The sequence below is a fragment of the Mixophyes fleayi genome, chromosome 10 (assembly GCF_038048845.1).
Source record: "Mixophyes fleayi isolate aMixFle1 chromosome 10, aMixFle1.hap1, whole genome shotgun sequence".
Taxonomy (NCBI): domain Eukaryota; kingdom Metazoa; phylum Chordata; class Amphibia; order Anura; family Limnodynastidae; genus Mixophyes; species Mixophyes fleayi.
The window spans coordinates 70,003,654-70,029,234 of NC_134411.1; the positions used below are offsets into that span (position 1 = coordinate 70,003,654).

The 25,581-nt window shown below is 42.0% G+C and overlaps 1 protein-coding gene across 4 annotated transcripts in view; it reads left to right on the forward strand.

Moving 5' to 3' along the window:
* ADCY7 (adenylate cyclase 7) overlaps positions 1–25,581 on the forward strand; it is a 161,941-nt gene that overhangs the window by 96,775 nt on the left and 39,585 nt on the right. For all 4 annotated transcript variants that reach the window (XM_075188855.1, XM_075188852.1, XM_075188853.1 and 1 more), the window contains exons 5-7: positions 20,674–20,823; positions 24,299–24,444; positions 24,556–24,667. In XM_075188855.1, coding sequence (XP_075044956.1) covers positions 20,674–20,823; positions 24,299–24,444; positions 24,556–24,667 — 408 coding nt within the window. The remainder of the gene's footprint in view (positions 1–20,673; positions 20,824–24,298; positions 24,445–24,555; positions 24,668–25,581) is intronic.

Below are 25,581 nucleotides of genomic sequence, written 5' to 3' on the forward strand. Positions count from 1 at the left end.
CTCTGCACATGTGCAGTGCGTTCTGTCAATATGTCTACTGCACATGCGCAATGCATTCTGTCAATATGTCTACTGCACATGCGCAACGTGTTCTGCCAATATGTCTACTGCACATGCGCAATGCGTTCTGCCAATATGGCTACTGCACATGCGCAATGCGTTCTGTTAATATGTCTACTGCACATGCGCAATGTGTTCTGCCAATATGTCTACTGCACACGTGCAATGTGTTCTGCCAATATGTCTACTGCCCATGTGCAATGCGTTCTGCCAATATGTCTACTGCACATGTGCAATGCGGGCAGCCAATATGTGCTCTGCACATGTGCAATGTGTTCTGTCAATATGTCTACTGCACATGCGCAATGCGTTCTGTCAATATGTCTACTGCACATGCGCAACGCGTTCTGCCAATATGTCTACTGCACATGCGCAATGCGTTCTGCCAATATGGCTACTGCACATGCGCAATGCGTTCTGTTAATATGTCTACTGCACATGCGCAATGCGTTCTGCCAAGATGGCTACTGCACATGCGCAATGCATTCTACCAATATGTCTATAGCACATAAGCGAAATGCAGATTCTTTACTACGCATGGACGTGCAGTACTTAACTTCTTGTCTAATCCTGATTCCACAAGCTTGTTTACTGTATATTCAAACCTGTATCCTGTATTCAATAAATCAACATTCTGGTTAAGGGATAATGTGTAGATTAACCTCCGTACTCACATCTGCTGACACCTTGTACACTTACTTGCCAACTTTGGAGATCAACCCTCTGGGAGATTTCCAAGGTTGGCTGTGTATTGGGAGCGTGACCACGCTAATCGCATAATTAGGCCCCGCACCCTGCTATACAATTTCAATTTTGGCCTATTGTAGCAGAGAACTGGGTCAGGATGACATGATTAGCCCCACCCCCACCCACTTCACCAACAAAGCATGATTCGGGAGGTTGCCCTGCTCTCCGAGGAGTCTGGAAGAGCTCCCAAAAATTTGTGAGTCACCCGGTCATTGTACTATGCTGTTAAAATCTAATAGGCATCTGCCAATAGTAATCGTGTGTTTGAAATTGCTGACTCATGTAAATAAGCTTCTCTTGTTCTGAAATAAGTGTGCAACATTAATCATTATAGGAAACCTGAGCAATCGTTGTAACATGGCATTTACAATTGTGTAACCTGTTTTTATTTATATTAATTATTGTCTGCCATCTCTAGGTACTGTAACTAAGCTGTTTTTCTTTTGCGCTGAGATTTGCATTGATTATTACTATTCACTTCTGTTTTGTAGTTCTCTCTTGATTACATATATTGTATCACACAGTGCAACCGTTCTGAGATGTCTAAAACACACTAATGTATAGGAGTCAGTGTGGCTATTCTCTGCTGCGTAAAGTGCCCATTTATTTCACAGGCATATTGAAAGCACACACCTTGGCAAGACGGGCTGTTTTGGCACCCAAGACAAAGTTAAAGTTGGCAAAATCCCCCTCAGCCCTCCCTGCAGACTTCAGCAGTGGGATCACTCAGACAGGGATAGTTTTAGTCTAGGTGGAGCCCAGTGTAGACATCAAGAACAGGGCCCACATACTGTGACAATTTTACATACAAAGTAGACCCAGGGAGCTGAACAAAAGTTGTACAAATAACATACTGTAAATTACATGCAGAATACTGAATGTTGTATTTTACGTATAACTGAGAAGAATATCCTTAGAACATGACATGTGCAGATGACAATTACTAGAATTGGGGAGCTTGAATCCAGAGGGAATTACCAATTATGTTTGAATTGATAACTAAAGAGTAACAAAAGTAACTTTCTTAATGTTTTTAAAGAAAGGCTTACATGGGGTTCCTGTCTGTCAGGCTATCCAGTGAGGTTGTGTTAGTGAGGAGGTTGATATTTATTTATGTGAATTAGCTTGTGTTGAAGAATTAGAGTGTCTGTCTAAAGCAAGGAAACAATAGGATGATTGACTTGGACAGCTGTCACTGACATCTTTCTGAATTGTATGCCCTATTGTGTGGAGCTGAGAAAACGAGAGAAAATATGAGACCACTACTTTGTAAATATACTATTATAACATCCTGGAATAATAGTGCTTTGTATTATTGTATTATTATGGTCCCAGGCAGTGGGACAGGGAACGTGGCCAGACCCCCAGAGGGCTGCTTAGCGTTGGAAAGTGTTACTATTATCATAGTAATGGTAATAGTGCGCGGGCCACGTTACTTTCGGCAGTAAATGTTAAATGACACAATGTAGCTGTCTCGTATATTTATTCAGTTTCATTATAGATTTTATATATTTATTGGCTCATTTAGAGCTTATTGTACATCAGTTTTTGTGTGCTGCACAAGCATTCCCATTCTGCACATGCGCACCAGTAATACTTATGCATTCATCCATATGTAGTTTTTAGTGTGTAATTGACTTGTGTCTCCTTAAGTCTGAAGAGGTGGAATGGGCTAGGGCTGAGCGTTCAAGCCTAGAAAGAGTACAATGAGTGCATGTTCTTGTGACTGCGACAGACGTGATGCATTCACAACTACGCCTCTTAGGAGTACTATCCCTTGCGGAAGCTGGAGGTGCAATGATACACAATGATGATGACTATTTTCATCAGCACTATAAATATCACTTCTAATTGGCTGATTGCGTAGTGACCTCTCTAGCTTATAGTACCTAATGCATTACTGTGACAGCTGTTTTATATAAAGGTGTGCCTGTTTATTCACATGACTTAATTGATTTTTCAATGTGGTCTACTGCAGGAAAGAAGATTCTCAATTTCATACTCTGTTGTATATATTGGGGGTAGTCCAAATGTAGCATTTACTACTAACACTGTCAAGCCACACCTCTACGCTATCCTTATGTGTAAGTACACATCAGGCGCAGATGCTAATGTATTAGAGCAGCACGTATCTTCAGATGTGTTTGACTGAACATATGCACATAAAGATACTTTTTTTTTTTAAACACGTCTTTTCTTATGTACGGTCAAAGTACAAATAGGTCCACTACAAAAGGAGTGCTTGGGTCTCAGATATCAGAAGCTGAAAAATCTGTGGGTTAAGTGTAGGGAATTAAAAAATAAAAAAAAAGATAAAAAATTTTAAATGACCTGTGGCACAGATTTTGAGAGGTCTGGGCCTCTGGTGCACAGGCATAGCAATGTAATCGTAGTTAAAATTGGCTAACTATACTACAGAGAAGACCACAGAATTCCTTTTTGTTAAGCTCACTGGCTGCCATACTTAGCTGCATTGTTTTATCGTAGTTTACATAGCAGTCTGGCAGTTAAGGTGTTAAAATGATCAGCTAGAGCTGTGAGTCAGGTCACTAAATGTGTCTAGAAGCATACTTGCCAACTCTCCCGGAATGTCCGGGAGACTCCCGCATTTTGCGAGAGTCTCCCGGACTCCCGGGCGAGTGTGGCAATCTCCCGAATTCTGCCCACTTCACTAGGAAGTGCCCACTTCCTAGTGAAGTGGGCAGAATTAGATCCCAAACGCCGCGATTCCCGATGAATCGCGGCGTTTAGCCCCGCCCCCCGCTGTCAAATGACGCAATTTGCGTCATGACGTCACAGGGGGCGGGCCCGAAATGACGCGATTTTGGCCGCCCCGCCCCCTCACGCCCCCCTCCACTGGCTGGCTCCCGGAAGAGAGCTGAAGAAAGTAGGTAAGTATGTCTAGAAGGCATTGCTCCATGATCTCATATCCTCTGCAGACAAACTTCTGGTGGGGCAGTGATGTCAGTGTCGTAAACGCTGTACAGCTACACCTATTGTATTGTTAGAACTACCTTGTATATAATATGTGGGTGACTAACAGAATACAGTGAAATAGGGATGGTTTGTGTGTATATATACAGTATAATTAAACTGTAGAAGATTGATGTGATTAATATAATGAATAATCAGATTAAGGGGTATATTTAATAAACTGCGGGTTTGAAAAACTGGAGATGTTGCCTATAGCAACCAATCAAATTCTAGCTATCAGTTTGTAGACTGCACTAAATAAATGAAAGCTAGAATCTAATTGGTTGCTATAGGCAACATCTCCACTTTTCCAAACCTGCAATGTTCTTGTATCGAGAGCTGGTTTGCATATAGCATCTAAATCTAATGATTCCTGAGGTAAGACTTCAGATTCACTTGTACAGTAAGGTTGAACTATGTTCATCTTAAATGTTGTGTGTGAAATAGAGTTTGATCTCTCTGGGATAGTGGCAGTGCACCCTTAGAGGCTGATTCAATTACCCACAAGGTCCTGTAGGAACCTCATGCAATGTGTTTCTGCGCACAAAGCCAGGTGCAAGCTAAAATGAAGGATGATTATCACCAGAAACATCCCACAGAGACACATCGCGTGAGATTCCTACGGGACCTTGTGGAAAAATAAAGCGCTAACAAATATATATTTTATTTTACTGATTTACAAATTTACTAGCAAATATATATATTGATGCAAAACGTGTTTAATTTTGTGCAGATGCGGGAAAGTGCGTAAAAGTCACTTCAGAGTAAAGCTTAATTTTAGTTCCCCCCCTCCTTTTTTTCTAAAATACTACTTGATTGAAAATTATTTTAATCCTGAAATCAAGGGGGAATTAGGATTGTCATTATTAAATGTGTCACATTTGTGTGTTTGAATATTTTTATTACATGTCCATCATTGTCATTATTAAATGTGTCACATTTGTGTGTTTGAATATTTTTATTACATGTCCATCTGTGGGGTGACGGAGGCTCCGTGGCCACCCGCTAGCCAGTAAATGCACCCTGTCAACCTAATATATCTGTTTCACATATCATTTCCCTCAAAGCACAATCTTATTTTTACATTGTCGGCACAATGTAAGGTATGAGTGTACCCATACAGCATTTAGTTTGGAATAATGCGAAGCACCCAGTTCCTCCCAATAGAAGAGTCATAGTTTTGCACCCCCCTACTGATACTGCATTGAAGGACATTTTGCGCAAAAATAGGCACACAGGGCCTGATTGATCTTTGGACGTAAGTACCGTTGTGTGCCGTTTCTTGTGTGAAATTTCTCTGTGCATGCTTGGAAACGGCCTTAATGATAGTGAACTCAATTGCATTCAATTCATGTCCGAACGCAGATGATACTTCCGACTGCCTATGACTTGAAGAGCAGAACGGGGAAGGGAGGGGACGGATGCACATAGGCAATGTTTAGTAAGGGCGTTCAGAGGTCGAGGGCACGCACATTCCAGCTCTGAGCATCTCTACATGTTTTTTTAGACATATCACTTGCACCAGCTACAGGGCAGGTGTAAGTGCCAACTGATAGTGATGACTGACATGTATGTGTGCCAGAACATGTGTTTGCAGATAAGAGAAACTATAAAAATGCATTTTATATACAGCACGCATTAAGAGCATTTTACTTAAGTATTTCAGGTAAAAAAAAATTTTTTTTAATTATGATAGTATTAATGTTAGGAACTCTTCCAGCCGGCACAACACAACCCGGAGTCTACTCTGTCAGTCAGGTGTTCACTGGAGCCCCTGATGGTGGGGACAGACTGGGCTGCAGACTGACAGAGGGTCGTGAAGTGTGTACCGGCTGGGGAGAACCCAGGCAAGAAGAGTCAGGTCCACGCAGAGGTCAAAAGGCCGGTAGCAGGTATCAGTATCGATGAACAAGCTGAGGTCAGAGGTCACAGGCAGAGAAGCGGAACGGGTAAACGAGCCAAGGATCAGGGTCACAGGAAACACAAGCGAAGTCCAATACAAGCCAAGGGTCAAACACGGGTAGTCAAAACGTAGATAACAGGATACAGGAACTGGAACAAGCAGGTCAGCAGACTGGAGCACAGAAGCTATAAACGGCAATGAGGCAGCAGACCTCATTGCCTTAAGTACAGACACAGACCAATCAGCAGTTGAACACACTCCTGCAGGCTAATTTACTAGTATCCAGCAGGGCCAATCAGGGCTTGCCCTTGACCTACACAGTTGCAGGCTAATGCCTGTTAATAAGCCTAATCAGCCCACAGGCTGCCTGCTATGCGCATGCGCCCGGCTACCAGCACCGCCGGGACGCAGCGCTAGTGTACTAGCGTCTGGCCGTTGCCCTGGTAACGGCCGGACAGGAAGAGGAAATGACGTCCCGGTCGTCAAGGTGACGGCCGGGATGCTGGGGCGCATGAGAAGCGAGCCGCGGCGGCTGTGAGTACCGCCGCGGCTCGTGACAGTACCCCCCCCCTTGAGGAGGGGTCAAGGGACCCCGACACCCAGGTTTTCTTGGAAATTTCCTGAAGAATTCCTTCAATTGTTTGGGAGCATGGAGTTGTCTCCGCGGAACCCAAGAGCGTTCTTCTAACCCGCGGTTCCTCCACTGTACCAAAAAGTGCACCTGTCCTTGCACTTTTTTGGAATCCAAGATTTTCTGAACACTGTACCTCTGTGGCTTGCCTGAAGACTGGGCTTGAGCTGGATAAAGAACTGGTTTTAACAGAGAACAATGAAATGTGTTTGGAATTCTTAACGAGCCTGGAATTTTTAACCTAAATGCAACAGAGTTCACCTGCTTGATGATGGGAAACGGCCCGATGAATTTAGGGCCCAACTTCTTGCAAGGTTGCTTCAGCCTGATATTTTTTGTAGACAGCCAGACTTTCTGGCCAACCTTAAGAGAGCAGATGGTACGGTGTCGGTCCGAATTTTTTTTTGCAACAATTGCGGCTTGTCTTAAAGATGAGTGCACTTTCTTCCAGATAACTCTGAGATCCCTGGCAGTGGAACGGATCTCCTGGATACCAACGGACTGGAGAGAATACAAAGAGTTCGATCTGGGGTGAAAACCATAATTGCAAAAAAACGGAGAGGTTTTGGTGGAGGAGTGACAGGAGTTGTTACAGGCAAATTCCGCCCAGGGCAACAAGGAGGACCAGTTGTCATGAAACTCCGACGTGTAGCATCGCAAGAACTTCTCCAAAGACTGGTTAACCCTCTCCGTCTGCCCATTTGACTGAGGGTGGTACGCTGATGACAAACTAATCTTGATTCCCAGGAGGGTACAGAATGATCTCCAGAACTGCGCAATGAACTGAGAACCCCGATCGGAGACGATGTCTGTAGGGAGTCCATGCAGGCGAAAAATGTGTTGAATGAACAGGACGGCCAAATCTCGAGCAGAAGGAAGCCTGGCTAGTGGAATGAAATGCGCCATCTTGCTAAACCGGTCTACCACAACCCAAATGGTATTGTGTCCTGCAGAGGGTGGTAGATCAACTATAAAGTCCATGGATAGATGTGTCCAAGGTTTAGCAGGAGCGGCTAACGAAACTAACTGCCCTACCGGGCGAGTCCTGGGAACCTTGTTCCTGGCACAAACTTCACAGGACAGGACATGACTTTTGACGTCGGCAGACAGAGACGGCCACCATACGGTACGGGAAAGTATCTCTAGTGTTTTGTAGATGCCAGGATGTCCAGCAGTCCGACTGTTGTGTGCTTCAGCAAGAACTGTCTTCCTTAAATGAACTGGGACAAACAACCGTCCTACCGGAGTGTTGTCAGGAGCCAACTTCTGAAACCTTTGTAAGGTACAGCTCAGATCTTGAGTTAATCCGGCATGGACCATGGATACAGGAACAATAGGCTCTGGGTTAGTGACTGGGGCATGATGTGCCAGAAAACTTCTAGACAGAGCGTCTGCTTGAATATTTTTAGAACCAGGACGATAAGTGATAATAAAGTTAAATCGGGTGAAGAACAGTGACCACCGAGCCTGACGGGGGTTTAGGCGTTTAGCTGACTGAATATACTGCAGATTCTTATGATCCGTTATAACGGAGATCTGGTGTGCAGCGCCTTCCAACCAGTGTCGCCATTCCTCAAAGGCCCATTTAATTGCTAGTAATTCTCGATTTCCCACGTCATAATTGGTCTCTGCTGAGGAGAATTGGCGGGAAAAAAAGGCACATGGATGCAAGCGGTGAGTCTGAGGATCCTTTTGTGACAAGATAGCTCCAGCACCGACGTCAGAAGCATCTACCTCGAGAATAAATGGTACCTTTGGGTCCGGGTGTCTAAGGACCTGAGCGGACACAAAAGCTTCCTTTAAGGTTTTAAATGCATTTATTGCTTGCCGTGACCAAACAGCCGGATCACCCCCTTTGCGAGTCAAGGAAACGATAGGAGCCACGATGTCAGCAAAACCGCCAATAAATCTCCTGTAATAATTGGCGAATCCTAGGAATCTCTGGACCGCCTTGAGGTTATTGGGTTGTACCCAATCCAGGATTGCCTGGACCTTGGTGGGGTCCATGGAGAAACCCTCTGAAGAGATTATATAGCCAAGAAAGGATACCTTCTTAACCTCAAACTCACATTTTTCGAGTTTCGCGTAGAGATGATGTTCCCGTAGTTTCTGTAGGACTTGTCTGACATGACTCCGATGTGCCGGCAATGAATTGGAATATATGAGAATGTCATCTAAGTAGACAACAACAAAGTGTCCCAGGAACTCACGTAACACCTCATTAATCAAATCCTGGAACACAGCAGGAGCGTTACTAAGGCCAAACGGCATGACCAAGTATTCGTAGTGGTCCGAGAGCGTGTTGAACGCCGTCTTCCACTCATCACCTGCTCTAATGCGTATGAGGTTATAAGCACCACGAAGGTCGATTTTTGTGAAGACCGTTGCTCCTCTTAATTGATCAAAGAGTACAGAGATGAGAGGAAGCGGATAGGTGTTTTTAACCGTAATCATATTCAGTCCCCGATAATCGATACATGGTCTGAGTCCACCGTCCTTCTTGGACACAAAGAAGCACCCAGCCCCTACTGGAGACTTAGATGGCCTGATGAAGCCTTTCTCCAGATTTTCATCAATGTACTCCTGCATGGATTTGGTCTCTGGACCGGAGAGAGAATACAAACGTCCCTTGGGTAGTTTAGTACCTGGAATTAACTCGATGGCACAGTCGAACTCCCGGTGCGGTGGTAGAATATCAGCAGCCTTTTTAGAGAAGACATCCCAGAAGTCATGATACTGGGAGGGAAGCTGCTCCGGAATGGACCGAACCACACGTAGAGGTACTGTCAAACAGGACCGTGAACAATGAGAGCTCCACTGGACAATCTCTCCTTTTGCCCAATCTATGACAGGGTTATGACAGGATAGCCAAGGATGACCTAGAATCAAAGGCACTGACGGGCATTCAATGAGACGAAAGACTATAGATTCGGAGTGGAGAGCCCCAATCCTCAATTGTAGTAGCGGGGTCTCCCAGGTAACCTTACCGCCTGGCAATGGAGCACCATCTAAGCCACATACCGTGATGGCGGATTTGAGTTTAACCCGCGGAATTCCAGCAGAGCGGGCAAACTCAAAGTCCAGGAAGTTACCTGCAGCTCCACTATCAATGAAGGCCGCCAGACCCACAGAACAAGCACTGAACGTGAGCTGTGCAGGAACCAATACCGCATTTTTTTGGGAGACAATTTGTAGACCTAAGTGAACTCTCCCCTCGTTCCCTAGGCATGCTCGTTTCCCGACTTGTTTGGGCAAGAACGGGAGAAGTGGCCTCTTGCGCCACAATATAAACATAAGCCTTGTGACCGTCTCCTGTCTCTTTCCTCAGAGGAAAGACGGTATGCTCCCAATTGCATTGGTTCCTCACCATCCTGGGAGATAGGAACGAAGGCGGATGGAGGTGATGACGTTTCCTTTTCAGTTTTCCGCTCTTTATATCTCCTGTCAATTTTAATGGAGAGGTGCATCAGATCCTCCAGAGAGCTAGGAGACGGGTATTGCACCAGCGAATCTTTAATCTGTTCAGATAGGCCGACACGGAACTGACTACGTAAGGCAGGGTCGTTCCATCCACTGTCAGGTGACCATCTACGGAATTCCGCGCAGTATTCTTCTGCTGACCGTCGGCCTTGTTTCAAGGACCGTAGATGAGCTTCTGCGGAGGCCACTCGATCCGGATCATCATACAGTAAACCCAATGCCTCAAAGAAGGAGTCTACGGACTGCATGGCCGGACTGGTCTGTGGCAAAGAAAACGCCCAGGACTGGGGGTCACCCTGTAGAAGGGAAATAATAATCCCAACTCGTTGCTGCTCTGAACCGGAGGAGCGGGGTCTCATCCGAAAATAGAGCTTGCAGCTCTTCCTGAAGTTCCGAAACAAGGTTCTATCTCCGGAGAACCGATCTGGTAAATTCATTTTGGGCTCACAGATGGGACCTGGAGGAGGTTGTGAAGCTTTTGTGGCTTCTTCTTGAACAGACATACGCTCAGCCAATCCCTGCATCATCTGATACAAAGACTCAACATGGCCTGCTATGGTTTGTGCCGGAGACGGTGTGGATCCACTTGCATCCATCCTAATCTTGTCTCCGTGAGTGGGCCGGTTATAATGTTAGGAACTCTTCCAGCCGGCACAACACAACCCGGAGTCTACTCTGTCAGTCAGGTGTTCACTGGAGCCCCTGATGGTGGGGACAGACTGGGCTGCAGACTGACAGAGGGTCGTGAAGTGTGTACCGGCTGGGGAGAACCCAGGCAAGAAGAGTCAGGTCCACGCAGAGGTCAAAAGGCCGGCAGCAGGTATCAGTATCGATGAACAAGCTGAGGTCAGAGGTCACAGGCAGAGAAGCGGAACGGGTAAACGAGCCAAGGATCAGGGTCACAGGAAACACAAGCGAAGTCCAATACAAGCCAAGGGTCAAACACGGGTAGTCAAAACGTAGATAACAGGATACAGGAACTGGAACAAGCAGGTCAGCAGACTGGAGCACAGAAGCTATAACCGGCAATGAGGCAGCAGACCTCATTGCCTTAAGTACAGACACAGACCAATCAGCAGTTGAACACACTCCTGCAGGCTAATTTACTAGTATCCAGCAGGGCCAATCAGGGCTTGCCCCTGACCTACACAGTTGCAGGCTAATGCCTGTTAATAAGCCTAATCAGCCCACAGGCTGCCTGCTATGCGCATGCGCCCGGCTACCAGCACCGCCGGGACGCAGCGCTAGTGTACTAGCGTCTGGCCGTTGCCCTGGTAACGGCCGGACAGGAAGAGGAAATGACGTCCCGGTCGTCAAGGTGACGGCCGGGACGCTGGGGCGCATGAGAAGCGAGCCGCGGCGGCTGTGAGTACCGCCGCGTCTCGTGACAATTAACAGTTGTTAATTCATTATTATTATTATTTTTTTAATGTGTGCGGACGTATCTTGCAGTCTGTTCTATCTATCTGGATACGGCAAGTAGCGTATAGCCAGAATGTGCTTATACCCGTATTAAAATGGAAACGTTTCTTGTGATCCACTTGTACTTGAATACAGGTGCCTACAAGTTACGTCCGATTTTTGTTTTAAACGCAAGTTGCGTTCACATTGCGTTCCAAGATGATTCAGTCCCTCAATGTTACAAAATGACTTATGCATTTTTGGACAACGATTTTGCTCGTTCAAAAATGACTCTTATAGAATATGAGGAGTATTTCCTTGAGAGTCCATTTTTGTGTGTCATTCCCCATAGAAGTCAAATAACCCTACTTCATATGATGTATCAGAAAGAGGCTGAATGTGGCTGAGCGTTACCATATCACACATGCAAGAGCAATGCTGCATGTACACAGTATAAAACGGTCACTAGATAAATCATTTTTGCACATATAGCATCAATACTGTTTTTTAGTTGTTTTCTAAATCATTCACAAGTAGGTATTTTATGCTATTCTTACTGGTTACAGCTAACTATTTCAGACAGTGACTGGATTGGCTAAAGATGGTGTTTGCTTTACTGAATATGGGATAAACTATTAGCAACACCCAAACAACACCAGTATGCTTTATTTGCTTACTATATTGTCTCCCTTTATGTTATTATTTTGCCAGCTTTGCACTTCTCACGTGTGGAATGTAGCGTGAATGAAATGAATTTCAGGCTCCCAGTATTTTAGTAATTAAGTGCAGAGTTTTATAGCGCTTGCTTTGAAGTGATTTATATGTCTTTTGGAAAAGAGTTGATGAAGCAGAGTCAGCACGTTGAAAATGTAATAATCTGTAACCATTAGAACGGTTATTGAAATGACCTTTGAAAGGGAAAATTCTGGACAACTTTTAGCTCTCCACACTTGTTGCTGAACTACATTTCCCATTTCTTGAGCATGGTTTCTTAAACTTTTTGTGCATGGACCTAAATTATGTCTTTTTTTCTTAGCTTTGCAACCTGTTGTTTTTAATTATTAATGTTTTGTTGTATTTTTGTTTTTATGCGGTTTTATTTCTGCAAATATAAAATGTTAAGCTACAAGCAAAACAACATATAAACATATTTCCTCTTAAACAAATAAACTAAAGATAACAGGAATATTTAGTATATAAACCATTCAAATTGACACCGCACACAAATCACCATTTTGTTTATAACTTGTCATCAATACATTTTTCACAGGACTCAACACAGAGTTTCCAGATTTTATAGAATTTTGCAGGGCAATTCCTATTTATATTAAACAGTGTGACAGTAGACTCTATAATATCTCACAAAATGTGTGATACCCCCCCCCCCCACCTCCTGTAGACTCAACTCAAGACTCTCTGTCCCAGTGTAATCTACCCAGGCTCTCTCCCGATGCACTCGAGGTGTTGGGTGTGGGCTTCACCACCCAAGAAATCTTAGATGTTATTATAAAATTACAAGATAATATAGCATCAGGTCCTGATGGCTTCATGGCCACGTAATATAAAATGTTTTCAAGGCCACTTACTATAAAATATTTAACTTGTTGCTCTTGCTGAAATGTTCAGCAGTGTGCTGAAAGGTGGATCCTTTTTGAAAGAGGCCTCAAAACTAGAATTGTTGTTATCCTGAAAGTGGACAAGGACCCCTCCAACTGTGCCCATTGTAAACCTATCTCACTTTTGGACATGGACTTTAAGATTTATGCAAAGGTCTTGCGGAGTGTCTCAATGCTGTAGTGCCCCAATTGATCCATGACGATCAAGTATGCTTTATACCTGGTAGGCAAACCCGTGCTAACACCAGAAAAGTTATTGGGCTCATTCATTGTATTAACTCTAGCAAGACCCCGGCCCAGGACCTTTCTCTGGAGAAGGAGAAAGCATTTGATCAGATTAGCTGGCCGTTCATGCTAGAAACCCTCAAGAAATTTTGCTTTGGTGGAAACCTTCTTCAGGGTTTTTATACCTTGTTCTCATGTCCATCGGCCTAGGTCTCTATAAATGGCACACTATGAAATACTCTCCCAATTACTAATGGCACTAGGCAGGGGTGCTCCTTGTCACCCCTAATATTTGCTCTATTTATTGGGCCTTGGCAGTGAGAATTCACCTTTCCTCAGACATCAAAGGTGTTTTAGTTGTGATTGCAGAATATAAGTTGAGTTTATTTGCGGACGATATCCTCTCAAAAAATTTATTCTTTCCTGGTTGGGTAGGATTGTTACACTCAAGATGAATGTCCTGCCTCATCTGCCCTACCTCTTCTAGACCCTCACAGTTAAAGTACCTAGATCTATTTTGACACAACTACCGCTGTTTCTCCCAGTTTGTGTGGAAAAATAAACCCCCAAATACCTGTTTTTCTACCTTGCGTAGGACCACCTCTAATGGTGGGAGATATTTGTCTTTACTATCTTGCCTGATCCAGGCCGTGGCTTGGTTTGCAGGCACACATAGCCTGTGGTGGGTAGACCTGGAATCCTCTTTCTGTAAATTGCCGCCTTTGACATCAGCATTGGATACCCCAGTTGGTTGTAGGGCCCTCCCTGGTGAGGTCGCATCCAGTCACCACTTTTACTTGTCAGATCTGGGATCATTGTAAGTTTCATTTTGAGACCACTTCAGTTCCCTCTCCCCATCACTCCTGTCTGAAATTTCTCTGACTTCTCTCGAGGGCAGTGTCTCTCCTGCATCCTATCTTGGCATGAGAGAGGTATTAGGGTGGTTGGTGATGTCATAGATTCTGGCCAGTGCATTCTACTGGCTATCTTACAGCGAAAGTTCGATTTTCTAACTAGCAGTGCATTTACATTCCTTCAGGTGAAGCATTTTGTTGCATCCATTCCCAAGCCTGATATTACTAGGTCTCTGACTTCACTCAAATCTCTGTGTTCATAACCCTCTTCGTAAAAGGCATAATGTACATTGTTTATAATTTACTTGTTAACATCAAACACGCTGCCACCCCCAAACATGAACTTAACTGGGTAATAAATTTGGGTAGGCCATCAGAGGGGAACACAGTGAGGGAAAAAGTCTGTATAGGCATTCTCCTTTACAATGGAAGAAATTGAGGCTTTAAAGTATATTTTAGGTGGTATGTGGTTCCAACACTGTTGAAACAGATCTAAGGTGCAACCTCTGAGTAATGCTGGTGAGGTTGTGGCGGGATGGGGGTCTTTTCTCCATATCTGTTGCTGTCCAAAACTTGCTCAGTTCTAGGCATTAGGGACATTGCCAAACTCCCAACTCCTGTGGGTAAATGTATCATAGTGTGGGTTGTACAAATTCGCCGGAAATCGGCGAGATGACAGCTTAAATTTAAAGCGGCGCTGCCTTGTAAAGGGAAGTTTCCCTTTAGAAGGCAGTGCCGCTTTAAATTTAAGCTCTCATCTCGCCGATTTCCGGCGACTTGTACAACCCGCACTATGATACATTTACTCACTGATCTCTAAGTGTCCTTGGACTTTTTCCATGGCTCTCCACTCCAGGGGCTGGATAAATACTCATGCAAACTCTTTGTTCAAATCCTCAATGCGGCCATATGCTTGGTCTCCTAACAGTCTACTATTCTGGTCTTTGGTAACTGTGTTTTGTTGTTGTTTTTTTGCATTGAGTTGAAAATTTAAATAAGCTTCTTAAAAAAATGAAGTATTGAGTCTTCCACTGAATGGCAAAGCTTTTGCAACATAGCGAACCGAGAGTGTGAACAAGGACCTGTCTGAGTATATTAATGATCCCCTACAATTCTGATGGGACAAGCTTCAGGAGAATTTAACAGCAGGACATTCAGGTGCTTTGAAGATGAACTTCAGTAAGGAAGGACACAATATGAAAGAATGTACTTTCCATGTTGAGTGCTACTCTCCATATCCCATGTGTCCAGGCAATGTAACCTAAGAAGAGTAAAGTACGTGTATAAATCGAAATTGCATTTGCTTTGTACATGAAACTTATTGCAGTATTCACAGACTAAGCTTGTACCTCCATTCAATTCATAAGTGCTTATTGTCTTTACCAATTTATTAAAACATACTGAGAAAGCTGCCTCGGTGAGAATGGTTTGGACTAAACTGTATGCCTGTGTTACAAGTATTGGAAACACATGGGAGGAAATAAAGTAACTTTTTTTTGCATCTTCTCAAGTGTGAGTCCTAAAAAATACATATAAAATACTTGATCCCATCCTTGACCCAATCTATAAAGTCTGCCAGTTCCATCAGTTTGGGAAATTTAGTGTTACGTATTGTTTAGAGAGGGGATGCTGATCATATGGATAGAACTTAGCAGGTCAAATTTTCTTGCACCTATCTGGGGACTACTTAAAAACACAGTCTGCCCCAACTAAATTTCATCCCCTCCCTAAAATTTTGTTTACCTGTCTCCGACATATACAAACTGAAATTTAAACTGTCTACTGCAATCTCCTCCATTATTCCAATTTGGAATAACTCAGATAGGTTAGAGTGAGAATGCAAATTGTTAGTTTACAGCTCTGCTTGTTGATTGGGTGCAAATTTGTCTTCCTAGCCTCAGGGATTGTAAGAGGAGAGTGTTACTTTCTTCGTAGTGGCAGTCAGTGTGTTGACCAATGGTGTATTGGAGAGTTCAGTGCATGATCCTGCAGTGGTTGGCAGCACAGTATAAACAACATCCAAATGATAGGACCATCTAGCTTGTCATCTTGTGAGTCCAATGTGACAGATGTCTGCTCCTTTTTCATCATCTTATAGGTAACGGCAAAAAGAGAATAGCTTACCACATTTAGGTTACAAGGTATCAGAGGAGTTTAGTTGGTCAGGTTCAGGATATATTAAATCCCTGAGGATCTCTCTAGACACACCCTCCAATGTACTTTCTTTTCATTATAAATTAAATACATTGTTAAAAATACTTTAGGGTGTCTGCATATTTGCACAATAGATCTCACAAAATCTGAACAAATTTGGTGTGGTTGGATAATCTACAACAGCTCACTCACCGTGAACTTTTGTAGCTAAAACAAACTAAAACTTCAAATTATTTAACAGATAAATTATCATCTTGGAATTGTGACCACCGGGCTTCCTGGGCTTGTCTTCCCCCCTCCTTTCCCCCTCCCTGTGACTTCCTCATGTCCTTTGATCTTTCTTACTTATGATAGTCACACACACACCCTTGTGACACCACTTTCCATTTCATATTGATTTAACAACTCCATGGTTGTATACGCTGTCTATGTTTGTATTATAACTTTGTTTATGTTTTTGAACAGGTGCAAGTTTTCTCTTTTAATAATTATACTTTTATCTATGCTGAATATAAAATGTCAGACTTGTATAAAATAATAATTAGAAAATATGATTAGTGTACTTGTTGGCAGTTAACACTACAAAATACAGGATTAATGGGGACCCATCCTAAATTTCTTGATGACCCCTGTTTTAAGTTTCAGCTTTCCACAAGAATTCCAATTTATAGTTTACTAAATTGGTAGGACAGGTATTACTGATAGAGAGCTGTGAAGATAACACTTGGGAATGCTAAATCTTGCAGTAAAAGCACGAATGGGATTTTGTTAAATAAATATTCTACTTCTAGTCTAGTATTAAGGGCCTAGATTGGCCCTTGCCTAGTGGTGTGGTCCTGGCACACCCTTCCCCAGGATGTTGAGGGTGCCAAAATTGTTAATTATTCTACAGTCTAGGGCTAGAATTTCTAACCTTTGTTCCATCGGTGTGTGGCTACTCTTGTATGGAGAAGGACGGCAGAATAGAGTTGCTGTGCTCTATTTCTGGATTTCAGTGAAGTTATGTATAGCCCCTACCATAGTGCTGGAGACCATGCCCAAGTACCCCTCATATGGTGTGGACTAGGCATGCATTAATACTAATGCAGAGGTGTAATTTTAAGTCTTTTGGTTTCATTTGCTTGGTACAGTGTTTTTTAATTAAACTCTTCTAAAAAAAAATATTCTACAGAATGAAAAATTCATGAAAAGTGCCTAATTATTTTTCATGTGGTCTTCATGTGTTTATTTTACATTTTCACTAACATACATGAGATGGTATGATTCACCTGGCCATATCACCTTCCACAGCTGCCTGTTGTATTTTGCACTGCACACATGCATTGACAGTTGTGGTAATCGGACTATGATGTCTGGTTCTGTGGAGTTTTGATGAGAATTAATCTGCAGATTTTTGCCTTACACTTCAAATTCACGCATGGATATCACGTTCCTGCTCACTGTTGCCCTATGCCGATAATGTTTTTCCCTCTGAGTTCTTTGCTGGCATCACCTTTGACACAACTGCTTGTGAAACATTAGCAAGTAGCACAACTTGTCTCAGAAGCTCCTGCCAAATGTGCCCTGACATCCACCTACCTCTCTTTCAGGGCAGTCCAGCCTTTTTATACCTGACCCTGACCATGCTGGGATGTTGTTTGTTTAGTTAATGCATGAACAACACCTGTGTGGAAGCCCTTGCTTTAAATATGCTTGGCATCCCTTATTTACCTAGTGTTTTTATTTTCTTGTACAGTAATTGAACATATTCACTAGGTAACATATTTGGTTAAAAGGGGTTTTAATTTAATATATTGTGGTACAAGCGCTGTATAATGCAGTGCCACATTTTATCTGCATTTATGATTTGACATAGCTGTTAAGTAAAAAGGACAGAGACGTTTTCCACTGGCAGTCAACATTATGATAGTTTAGCTAGGGGACACCTTACTGACATGTGGAGCACCTAGAAGACAATCATTTCCAATCAGTGTTATCAAACAAGAGTACATGCAAGTATTAATTATATTTATTTATATATTTTTCAGTTACGTATATTTATAAATATCTTTTTCTCTTTATCTTGAGTCCTGACCTAAAAAAAATACATGCAACTTTTGAGATAAAGAAAATGAATTGTTGTAACATCCCAGAGGAACGGAGAAGCACAGAAGGATTATTGTAAAGTTATCTCGTAGTATACTTTATAATGTTTGAATTATTAAGTAAAGTAAATCTAAGGATAAAGGTGTGACCATTTTAATCCACAACAATAACCCATTTATTGCCCAACGCATCATTGCAGACCCGAGGGATGTCCATTATAGTGGTTAGCACCTTAGGTCAGACCATTAACATCCTTGTCTGTTGTTACGCTGTCAAAATGAGCCAGTCTTTCTTCTTACCTTCTCTTTCACATACAGAAGGCCACCTGGAATTGGAGGGTTCTTTAATATGATTCTAAATCCCAGCCTGGATAGATCACGATCCCCTCCTTCCCCCTCTCAGGCTCAATCTATGAAATCTATAAAGAGATTTGCTGCCCTCCGTAAAGAACATTCCAGTAATCAACGGTACAGACTGAGCCTACTCTCGCCTCCACAGAGCAAATTCTCAAATCATTTTCATTTTTCTAGATAGCCGACTTTCCCCTAATATTTGTAGGGCTAATGTGCATCATCCTTTCCTTGATCTTTTAAAAAATCTTTGACCTTCTGGGGGCAGCAGAATGCAATAAAGCGATTTCTCTCCTCGCGAAAAAAAAAAAACTTAGACAAGAACAAACCATGGAGCCGCATATCCAGGCTCATATCCGGCAAATACCTTCTATGGTGGCCAAGATATCCCTAGTCTTCATGTATATAGTCTTGCAGTCTCATTGGCACAATGTATTTAATGGCATTCTCCACCGGGTTAATAATGAATCAGCAGCTTTAGGAGGTCCCCTCATTAATGCCTTACTAAGGCTTTCCCCAGCCCTGAGATCTACCACAGCACTCACCCATCAATTAACAGACTATCTTCAGTTATTTGGTTTAGTTACTGTAAATCCAGCGGTTTAGCTCTATCCCCTTCCCCTCGGACCCCCTTGTGGGACAATTTGTCTTTTCTCCGGGTCTCTCCTCTCAGATGGCTCTGGCATGGTCTAAATTAGGTAGCCTATATCCTTCCGAAATGATCATCGGAAACATGGGAGCATTCCCTTAGTTTTCTGACCTCCAAGAATTGCGAGTCTTTACAGTGGGGACTTTTTATCAGTATCTGCAGATAATATACATTTCCTTAGCATCTAGAGTCCATCTTTCCAGCAGACTAATGTCTATAGTTGAAAATCCTCGTCATCTTAATCACTCCTCCAGGGGTCTTATCCCAACACTTTATATTGTTATACTAGGTTTATTCTGGATTGTCATCCTTTCAATGTATAATTAATAGTTTTACCATTCATCAGATTTTTCAGGCTAACTTTCCCAGCTTACTCTCCGTAACCAAGTCAGACCTAGGTTCATGGTCCCATCACTTTATATCTTGGATTGGAACCTAAAAATGAATATACTCCCTAGACTTCTGTACCTCTTCTAGACCCTCCCTATTCATGTTCCCCCTCTGTCTTCAGATTTCTTCCAAATAAACTCATTAGACAAATTCTCCCAGCGACCACCTGTCAACTTGCTGCTGACTGGAAACAGTCTTTCTCCCTCACTCTCCAATCAGTCATTAGTAGATCTGGCACGTTCAGCACATGGAGTATATGACTAGCATCCTTAAGAATTCCAAATCATTTGACAAAGTTTGGGGTCCCTGGATATCCTTCTTCCACATTGTTTCTCCCTTTACTTAATTTTCTCCCTCTTCTTCTCTTTCTCCTCTCCACTTTCCTCTCTTTGACGGTTCTTATCACACCGTTTCCCTCTCCATCCCCCTGCCCTCCAGCCTCCCCTTTCACCTACTATCCAAAAATGGGTCTTACAGTATTTATCCTGATATCTAGCTACTAAACTCATATCTCTACTGTTTGTATGAAGATGAGTGCTGTAAGGTTTCAAATCTTTTATCTGTTGGACTGTACTGTATTGACCTTTAATAAACAAGTTTAAGAAAAAAAATAGTTTTACCATTGTGCAATAGTAATACTACCTGGTATAAAATCTATTTTTCAAATTTACCCTGTTACACAACAACATTATGCATCATTTCAGCCTTCTGTTGGCAAAATATAAACGTACAATTTTCAGCCGCAATATAATTTACATCTTTAGGGTCATACGTATGGGTAGAAGTGTGTTTTAAAAAAATCCAACACAGTTTTGATACTGATAATTGCAACCTGTATTACAGCTTTATGTCATACATTATATGCAGTCTATACAGCCTGTGACTCCAAATGAGCATTTTGTTTCATAGACCACACTGCTTTTTACAGCTCTAGCGGAAATTAACTATTATAAATTGTAAATAGTAAATAACTATATGGTTAGCTGAAATATCTTGATTGTTGAGTAAGCGGAGAACATCACTTATCTACAGGCCCCCAGAGTAGCCAGTATTATATACTGTGTTTGTACTTTTTTCACTGTAAATCAGGGACACATGTTAAGTGTTTCTAGCCTCTATTTATCAATAAGCTGTATCTATCTCTGTATCTTTCAGCTTATTGCCAATGCCATTATCTTCCTCTGTGGGAATCTAATAGGGGCATTTCACAAATACCACATGTTGGATGCTTCCAGGGACCTGTACAGCTATACTGTGAAGTGCATTCGGGTAAAGATGAAACTTGAACTGCAAAAGCGGCAACAGGTAGGAGACTCCAGTGGTTCTTGGTTTGATGTAATGTGATATAAAAATAATTATTATAAAAGGATGGTACAGCTTCAAAAAGACAGTCCCAGATTGAGGTTACCCAATTCTGAATAACCTCAATTCATTCCATTGTGCTTCTCCTCTTTAACGATTTGCTGAGTGTGTACCCAAAATCCCATTATTACCTGTTTTCAGAGAGCAATTCCAGGAGGAGGGGCTCCAAGGTCACAAACATTCTGTGTTATAGATGGAGATTGTGTGTAATGCACCAACTGATTAGATTGGATGCAGGTCCTGAGTTGAATCAAAAGTGGATAACTCCTATACAGTAAAACTAATTTTATTTTTCAGGAAATTATTAAACAATTTTTTCGGTAGTGTTTAAACATCACTTATTTTATATAACATCCTCCGCATTCCTCTTGATTGAGAGGAGAATCCGATTAAAGACAAGGAGGTATATTTACTAAACCGCGGGTTTGAAAAAGAGGAGATATTGCCTATAGCAGCCAATCAGATTCCAGCTGTCACTTTTGTAGAATGTACTAAATACATGATAGCTATAATCTGATTGGTTGCTCTAGCCAACATTACCACTTTTCCAAATTTGCCGTTTAGTAAATATACCCCAAGGACTCTGAAAGAAATATATACATTTCACCTTTTTTGTCATCAGATGAGTAGACTCTGGACCTCATTGGACATAGTGCACTGGATGCACATTCCAAAACTACTCTGGTGCTCCTGGATGGTCTACAGTGTGTGCATGCCTATTCTCCTTTTGGAAAGCGCCACCATAAACTAGAGGTGAACCTAGGCTTGTGGGAGGTGGAAAAATCTGGCAAAGTCCCACTTCCTACCACTTTAGGACCACCCATTTCTTTAAAGTCAATTTTATACTAAAATACTACTAATTTTAGCCTGTTATTACCTTAAATTTATCATGAGTGAAGGGACTTGGAATTATTATTATAACATGAGGCACTTTGTATTTCAAACGTTTTTTTTTTTTACATTTTGGAAAGTGTGCCTAGAAAACCACTTTAAGTGCAGCTGAAAGGGGCAGAATACGTCCCAATAAAAGGTAGCGGACGAGACCCAAACTGTGCCACCTAATTAAATTGTGGAGTGGGAATGGCTGTCTGCTCTACCAGAAAGCAGAGATCATCCATATAATGCTCTCTATGCACCCAGCTATGTCATTTAAATAATCTCTCTTCACAAAAAAGAAAACTTCTTTTAGCACTGCTGCACAAAACTAGGCGCACCAATGCTCCCCCTGCTTGCTTTGCAGAGTACGCCCTCACTCCATCCAACTCCTCTTATTGGCCTGCGCAAAATTCAGCTCCTGTAAAAATGCTGCTCATCAAACCCAATGCGCTTTGGCAAAAAGCTAGATGAACCTGTGCAAATCAAGGCGCACAATACCATTAATGTGATTTTTGCACTGATATAATGGGAATAATGTACCCTACAGTAAAATATAAGGTCAAAAGAAATCATCAAGGAGCTTATACAAGTATGATACTGGTGATTTCTAATATGTTTTAATTTTACTGTAAGGGTTACATTAATCCTTGTAATATACAAGTGTGTATTTGAAACAAAGCATGTCACTTGTTTAAGATGATCCACATAACTTCATGTGTTTTATTTTTACTGGAAATTATGCATTCCATCACGGAACACCTTTAAAATGAGCCATGTGGCACAAGTGATATCACTACTCCCCTAATATAAGAATAGATTTTATAGAAGATAATATATATATATATATATATATATATATATATATATATATATATATATATATATATATATACACACACACACACACACACACACACACACACACACACACACACACACACACACTCTTCACTATCTTCCTTGTATGAAAAATGGAAAGTTAAAAGATTCCCTAACTTCTGGCCTATAAGTGCATCTAGTAAATGTTTATTTAATCACATTGTTAAAAGCTTGTGTTGAGGACAATCCATCCAATGTGATCACATGTAGACGTACTTGCCTACTCTCCTGGAGTGTCTGGCAGAGTCACAAATTTTGGAGAGTCCTCCCAGATTCCCGTCAGAGTAGGCCACCAGTTCATATCCCGCTTCACTTTCTGTCCCAGATGGAGCTGTTCTATGCAAATTGCATTATCTTGTCCCCGCCCCCCACTGCACCATGATGTGGCCATGATGACACAAATCACACTGTCTCCTCCCACTCACTTATCTCTTGGACCTCCCCAATGTATCTCCAGCAAAGGAGGTCCAAAAAGTAGGCAAGAATGCATTATATGCTTGTAATTGTGCCATTAAAATCCAAGGGGTATATTTACTAAATATACCCCTTGGTATATCAGATTCTAACTGTCATTTTGTAGAATGTACCAAATAAATGATAACTATAATCTCATTGGTTGCTATAGGCAACATCTCCACTTTTTCAAACCCTTTCCCTTTATAGGCCTTACATCTTGGTCTGTGAAATTACCTCTGAGAAATCATTTGTGGGGTCTGTAGATTCACCCGAAAATGTATATAGATAATGTAGAGTCCATCCTGTAAACACAATCTGGACTACTCTTTTGATTAATTAAAACTAGTCTGTTTTTCCACCTAAAACACTACTAAATTTAGCTTCATTTGTGTCTTAAAAGAATAGTGACAGTGAGGGGACAGTACGGTTTAATTACAAGAGTCACTTTTGGGTGTATGGAAGTGTTTATGTATTGTTCAAAGTGATCCTAGAAATGTGCTTTACTGCCAAATGGAAGATGCAGAATATATCCCTTTAAGAGTATAGAGCAATATGGTATAGTATAGACCCAATTTCTGAATAAATAAAGTCCTTTTATGGAGAGAAAATATTGTATGCTGTTCCAAAGTATTGAACTCCCACCAAAATATGTCTTCTCCAAAGTTAAACACTACTGTGGCCATCTTTGCTCACAAATTCATGCACTTATTGTAAGAGACGGGTGCATTTGTACAAAAGTAGGTGTGTGCCATGATAAAATAACCTCTTATAGCAGTTTTGTAAACGAGCCTTACTGCTCTGTCTAATCAAAGTTATAATGTGCGTGAGAAGCAAATACTTGATGAACGAACTGTTTAAAATGATCACATTGCTAAACATGCAATTATAAAATGGTATCTTATATTGATGTGTTCCTTCCAACACAGTTTTAACCAATAAATCCAATGCATTGTAAAGTACAAAAAAACTGGTTAAGTCGTTAAGAAGATTTAAACAACTGGTCATAAAGGATTTATTGTATGCGTATGAATGCTATCTACTCAGTAGAAATATCTGCATCTTCTATCTTTCCCTAATTCTTTTTCTCATTCTTATTTTTCCTTCTCCACTTCCTCCTCTTCTTTCACTCCTAGCACTCTTTTTCCGTTTTACATTCTATAACATAAGCATTACCCAATATAACTCCCGTGCCTGACACCCTTCCCAGGAGAGCCTGCTGTTGTCCGTACTCCCTGTTTATATTTCCATGGAGATGAAGTTGGCTATTAAGGACAGACTAAAGGAAACTAATGACATCCGCCAACCGGACAAAAACTTCCATAGCTTATATGTAAAGCGGCACCAAAATGTCAGGTAAGTTAGGGTCCACATAACTGTGTAGGGGACTCACCCTTTTACCCTCATTAAATGGCATAACTAGTCCAAGGCTTGTTCACTAATTTCAGTTATCCCCTATCATCCTAGCATCCTCTATGCAGATATTGTGGGGTTTACTCGACTCGCCAGTGACTGCTCACCCAAGGAGCTTGTTGTCATGTTGAATGAACTGTTTGGAAAGTTTGACCAGATAGCAAAGGTGAGACACTACAATATGCGTTGGTTGAATTGTGATATAAGCTGATTATAAGTCTTCTGAAAGTTAATAAAAAAAAATCTTTGTATACATATGAAATCCTGAGAATGAGACATGTATATGTGGCACAGGCTGGCAGAGATGTGTGTGTGGCAGAGGTTGGCAGAGTGAGATGTGTGTATATGGCATAGACTGGCAGAGTGAGACGTGTACATGTGGCATAGACTGGCAGAGTGAGACATGTATATGTGGTACAGGTTGGCAGAGATGTATATGTGGCACAGGCTGGCTGAAATGTGTATGTGGCACAAGCTGGTAAAGAGAGATGTGTATGTGGTACAGGCTGGTAGAGTGAGATGTGTATGTGGTACAGACTGGTAGAGTGAGATGTATATATGGTACAGGCTGGCAGAGTGAGATGTGTATGTGGTACAGGCTGGCAGAGTAAGATGTGTATGTGGCACAGGCTGGTAGAGTGAGATGTGTATGTGGTACAGACTGGTAGAGTGAGATGTATATGTGGTACAGGCTGGCAGAGTGAGATGTGTATGTGGTACAGGCTGGCAGAGTAAGATGTGTATGTGGCACAGGCTGGTAGAGTGAGATGTGTATGTGGTACAGACTGGCAGAGTGAGAGGTGTATGTGGTACAGGCTGGCAGAGTAAGATGTGTATGTGGTACAGGCTGGCAGAGTGAAATGTGTATGTGGTACAGGCTGGTAGAGTGAGATGTATATGTGACACATGCTGGCAGAGATGTGTGTGTGGCAGAAGCTGGTAGAGTGAGATGTGTATGTGGTACAGGCTGGCAGAATGAGACTGATTTGTGGCGCTAGCAGGTGTAGTGTAGTGAATTTATTTAACAAACAGGCTTTGACGGAGATAATGTTAGATTTGTGTAGTTAATTTGTCTATCTC